This window comes from Hippocampus comes, unplaced genomic scaffold (genome assembly GCF_001891065.2).
Source record: "Hippocampus comes isolate QL1 unplaced genomic scaffold, H_comes_QL1_v1.1 scaffold132, whole genome shotgun sequence".
NCBI classification, from domain to species: domain Eukaryota; kingdom Metazoa; phylum Chordata; class Actinopteri; order Syngnathiformes; family Syngnathidae; genus Hippocampus; species Hippocampus comes.
In genome coordinates, this window is record NW_017805467.1 from 3,206,484 (window position 1) to 3,212,511 (window position 6,028).

Sequence of the window (6,028 nt, forward strand, 5' to 3'; positions counted from 1 at the left end):
ATATATGAGTATATAGCACTAAGTAATGTTAATTACTACAAACATTTACTTCTACATGCATGTATACCATTAAATTTGGTACACATGTACATATACCTGTGGGGGGGTACCTACTTCGCGGATTTTCCTCTTTCGTGGGTGGTCTCGGTCCCCATTAACCGCGATAAGTGAGGGATCACTGTATACACATACGCACTATCTATCCATAATTTTCTCTCGTTAAGGGTCATCATGGAACCATGCACTAATATGTGGAATTGGATTTGGAGTCGCTCTTTAAAGGCATAATATGGTAATGTAATAGTTTTTACATCGAAAGAATGTGTTTGAACCGAGATGCCACATTATTTATACATTGAAAAAGTTTGTCATTTTGTGCCTTTGTGTATGTAAAATCTACTGGTGAAGGCTAATTTATTCCATCAATGTTCAATGAGGTGACAATTTGCTGTGTGTTCTTTTTGTGTCTGTCACAATCAAATAAAAAGAAAATTAATCAGTAGTCATAGTGAAGAAACTTTGAGCACATTGTCGACATTTCTATTCAGAAAATATGCAAAGCAAAGCATTTGAACTCCAAGTATCGTGTGTGTGAACATATTATAAACAGATGTGCTTGAAAGTGAGTCTAGACATGCAAGTTGCATGAAAGAGAATTTATTTTCAGTTCAGAGTGCATACAAGATGTGCAGTTGTACCAGGTTGGTCATCAACACCTCATCAGACTGACCTCAGTTGTTTTCTCCACAACGAGAACATGCAAGTGTGCACGGAATCAAAACGTACCGGAAAACTCAATTGTTACATGAGTTGATTCATGTCTACGCTGCTACTACACAGATGTTAAAGATACATTATGAAATGTGGTGTGTCTGCAATCAGAAATGCTACGTTAGCACCCTCAGCCGCCGGCGGAATAGCGACAAGCACCAAGAGGTTGCTCTTCTGCCACATACTGAAATGCGACCCCCCCCCCCAACACGCTACTGTCATCATCATTGTACAGCTTTAGTGTAAACAGTCACCTTCGTTTTTCACTTTTCTCACAGCAGTAGTTATTCGCTCATGTATTTTTCTCTCTGGTTTATTTACAGCGCCAATAAATGTAAAAAATAAACTCTACTACAAGGCAGATGATGTTAAATACTATAATGCAATCGGATGCAAGGCAGAACCGACATATTTGTTACACTCTTCTTTTTCTTTTTTTGTTTTCACAGCTAAATACTGAGATAAATACCAAGAATTATGAATGAAGTACATCTGTCAAACGAATAAGGGCCAAGTTCAAACAGACATTACATCCAAGTACTGAACATGCGGGCAGAAACATGAGTGAGTACCGGATCGTAGGCGATACTTTTTTATATTATTGTCTCTTCTTTTTCAGTTTAAAAATAATATATAAACATTCATATTGGACGTCATTTACAACATACAACACCAATTTATATTATTGATGTAAAATATACGCAAGAAAAATACACGTCGGATGAAAATATTTGATATTTTTCAGTTTTTGGCTATGAACACCTCTGAGAAAACGTTTTAAATGCCTTTTTTTGTTTCGACTTAAATTTGGGGGGTGGGGGGGGGAGAAGAAACACAATTAATTTAAACAACTCCTAAACTAATGCAATAATTAAAAAAAAGTGTCTAGCTAGCAGAAGACAAAATAAAAACTACACACAAAAGCAAATGAAATGCCAGGAGGTTCCTCCTGTCTGAAAAACCTCACCTGAGTTCACTTCAGGTCATTTGGTCACAACCATTCTGAAGTTATTTTCACTCATGAAACAATCAGAGGACCAGATGATGATTTGAACATTGCATACTCCTACCGTTCTCTTTAATACTGTACCGGGTACACTCTTATTTTACAAGGCACACCACATTACTGTTGAGCACACACACGCACACACACACACACACACACACACACACACACACACACACACACACACACACACACACACACACACACACACACACGTGGCTACACACACACACACACACACACACACACACACACACACACACACACACACACACACGTGGCTTTTTCCCATTAGAAACTAACTTGACTCGTAATTTTTTTTTTTAGTCAAAGTATTATGACCTTTTGAGTTGGAAATCTTTGCATAGTTACTCTTGTGTTTTAATGTGTGTCAATGAGTGGAGCTGCTGTCAAGTTGCTCGTAGACTTTACCAATGTCCGCTCGTTGAGCTGCTCGCCGCCCACTTTACGAGCAAAGCGTTAACGGGGCAGCGGCGGCCATTCGAGAAATGGCCGCCATTTAAATGCCAGGCTGACTGACGTCTACTCGAAATCACAACAAAAACGGGAAGAGCGCCAAACCGGGCAAAGGGGAAACCCATTTTTTCTTTGTTTGGTTTTTGTTTTGGTTGGGCCCTCAACCCTCCACACGCTGCGTTTCTCTCGCCGGGAGAGTCGGACTGTTACATGTCACATATGTGTGGTACAGTCTAAACTGGGGTACAATCAAACACGCTATCACCAGTGTGCGACTGGAAGCCAGGAAATCTGAAAAGCCGCTGGACCCACATCCTCATTTTTCATGTACTAGTATGCTCTTTGTCCTCCCACTGAGACAATTCAACAGTCTTACTAGTTTTTTTTTTTCCGACTACTGCCATTTTTGGCTCGCTGGTATTCAATTAAACTTTACTAAACCAAATTAAATATAATATAATATTATATATATATATATATATATATATATATAAATTAATAATATAATAACTACTATGCTGCACTTGCAACACAACGAGGCCAAATGGGCTAGGCGTGTGTAGTGCACGAGAATCCTCCTGGACCACACCGGGAACATGTCATTGTCCCTTTAATATGCCAAAGTTGTTCTACTAGTGTGCAAAAACATCACACACTAGTATGGGGAAGATGCAAGTGAGACGGACTATGAAGAAAAGTACTTTATAGTAGTTAGGCAAAATTGCATTATTCGACAACTGCGTGCTACTCGTGAAATTAACCAGTTAACATCTAGTACTTCACGAGTTGTATGCAGATTTCAACGAGTGCAGTTTTGTCTCATGAGTGACATGCAGTTGTCCTCCTAGTATACCACACTGCTGTGTGCACAAATATCACACAGCAGTGGAAAAGCGCTTTAGTAGTGTGTCCAACATCATTGAGTGTGTTGAATTGTCTTACTAGTGAAGACAAAGAGCGTACTAGTACATGGATATTGAATACATTCTTACACAGATTTCAAAAGGGAGAGAAGAAATGGAGCCAACACAAGTTGGACGAAACGACAAGGAGGAGAGTGCAAGCGGCATCGTTTGGGGTGAGGGGAAAAAAAAAGTTACTATTCACATGGACTTCCCTTGTGAGTTTCTACATGCACAGTTGAGTCTATGAAATGTAACTTTGACAAGCATCTTAAAGCACATCATCCAGGAGACACAAAGATTTCAGTCCATCAACATAAACACGCTTACAAGTACCGTTCACGTCTCCAAGCTGACAGATGTCAAGCACGAGTACCTACCAGGCTCTCCAAAGATGAACAAATCATACGTCCGCTTAAGGCACGGTGATTGAAATGGTTGTACACAGTGTCGAAATGCTTCCAAAGGCTCATGAGGACTGCCGATTTTCCTTTTGTCTATATTAATTGAAATACTTGTTAACGGGGGCGGGGCTCGAACTGTCCATCTGAAAAGTGCAAACGTCCGATGCTCCAGTGAAATGTGACGACCTTTGACATGACGATGGGACGTCACATTGCCCCTCCTGTTTCAAGACATCATTTCTGGAATGTGGAAAAACGCAACGTGGGTGCTCATAGTTGCTTTCAGTTCTCCTTCCTGGCGTCATTTTTTTTTTCTTGTTACTCAAAACAAAAACAAAAATGTGCAATTTGCAGAAGATGATACAGACAAAAAGTCCTGGGTCACGCCTTTGAATGGAAGTCCGTCCTTTTTTGATTCCAGCGTGACGGGGATGGGTTTGATGCTGCCGGAACTTGACTCAACACACCTTTGTGATGTTCTTCGGGATGAACGGTCCACTGTTGCCACGGATACACTTGAACATCTTGTAGAAGATTTTCCCAGAAGAGAGGGGACTGTTAATAGCTCCATAGGAGGATGTAGATGGGACAGACTCTATATTTTTGTCCGCTTCCTGTAGATGGGATTCAACCCCAATACTTGGGCAGATATACAGGTGCATCTCAATGAATTAGAATTTGGTGGAAATGTTTTTTTTTTTTTCTTCAGTGGGTCAATTTATACAATGAAAGAAATTTTGTAGATATAACTTTAACACACAGGAAAATGCCACCTAATTTCCACAAGTAAAAATGATTTGGAGTGTTTCTTTTGTCATCCAGCGCACACGGCTGCTATTTGCCCAGGAAAGCATACGTGCCCCACCGCAAATAGTGAAAATCTGTGTGAAGCCCCTCCAAAAAGGCTTGAAATTGCTAATCAATGCCACAAGACGGTGGCTAAGAAATATTTCTGTCAAAATGAAACTCCTCAACTCACAACAACATAGTCTTAGCAGCAAGATGCCACAAGATGGTGCCAAAGTTAAGCTTTTACTGCTTTGGCTGAAGCACAAGAATGTCAAGGTGAGCTTTTTGGTGGCGAAAAGGAGATTAGTTCCACAGCAAAGAAAAAAAAAATCTGTCATGAGTTAAATTTGTGAATGCCCAAAAACAAATATGCAGGTGCTCACTGTATTCGAATTTTTCGAGATTTGGCTTTTCGTCAACCGTAATGTATAACCATGAATATTATGAATCAGGAAATATTTCACTGGGTATTGTGAATCTACATTATATGTGAAACTATTGAAATAAATGCAGTTTTTCACAATTCTGTATTTTATTGAGATGCACCTGTAGAGTGTATTGCTATATGTTTCGACATCTTGCATCGGTTATAGAAATCACTCCCTGGGTAAGACCTTGTCCCTGTCCACCAGCTTTTTCTGCTTTGTTCCCACAGGCCTCACCTGCAGGTCTGTGCATTTTTCTCACTAAGTCTTCCTGCTGTTGACACGGCGACTCTGTGGCTCGAAAGTTACGAGTGCTCCGCGGCTTTGCTGTGGTGACTGCTGTTGCAGTGCACCTGCGAGAGCTGCAGGCCGCTGTGGAGCACCGGCCCGACGCAGCACATGGACTCGATCTCCTCCAGGAGGCCTCGATCCTGCATCGCCGCCCCCAAGCCTTTGGCGTGACCCAGACTCGGCAGTCCCTCCGTGTAGTCCTTCTCCCAGGGGACCTGCACCGACTGGCTATTCCTGGCCCTGCTCTCCTTGCTTGCCTGCCTGTGCAGAGATTTCTCCTTGTAGTGCCTCACCGTCTCCTTGGAGAGCACTTTCCTCCTCAAGATGCCGGTGGAGCCTGTCGGGTTCTGGGCGGGAGGGGGCTCGGTGCTCGCTGGGGGCTCAGAAATGGTCCGCGTGCGGGGCGCCGGCAGTGGAGAATAGCTGGGAATGGAAGCTGCGTGGGACAAAGTTGGAGATGGTGTTGTGGCCGTAACTTGCTGAGATGTTGACAGAAAATAGGAGAAGCACTCTCCTGCTTGTCTCCCTGGAGGTAGAGGACGCGGACCGGGCTGCTCATCTGTTATGAGCACAGGGGGCACAGGGGTTTTTTTTAGGCTGCTCTTGGTGGGCTTTCTGCGTGGGGATGGCGGGAGGTGTTTCCCGTGGACCGCGCTGTCATCCTGACCCATGTTCCAGCCCCCCTGATCCCCCACTCCATCACAATCCCTTTCCTCTGACGGCTGACAGTCACCAGCGGTGTTAAATTTACTCTGAAAATGATCGGACAAAGAGGAATTAGGAAAGCTTATGATAACAATACAGTCAAACAAGCCATTTCCTATGAAGTGACATTCCCGTGTGTGTGTGTGTGTGTGTGTGTGTGTGTGTGTGTGTGAAATACTTTTGAAATGGATCTGCAGTGGCTTAAGTCTACACTGCCCTGTTCAAATGCCAGGTTGGGGGGGGGGGGGGGGGGAAAAG

At 42.8% G+C, this 6,028-nt stretch overlaps 1 protein-coding gene across 3 annotated transcripts in view; it reads right to left on the reverse strand.

Annotated features, from left to right (window-relative positions):
* Positions 1–3,341: 3,341 nt before the first annotated feature.
* dennd1b (DENN/MADD domain containing 1B) overlaps positions 3,342–6,028 on the reverse strand; it is a 135,588-nt gene continuing 132,901 nt past the window's right edge. For all 3 annotated transcript variants that reach the window (XM_019875292.1, XM_019875291.1, XM_019875293.1), the window contains one exon: positions 3,342–5,817. In XM_019875292.1, the coding sequence (XP_019730851.1) occupies positions 5,080–5,817 (738 nt within the window). In that variant the 3' untranslated portion in view covers positions 3,342–5,079. The remainder of the gene's footprint in view (positions 5,818–6,028) is intronic.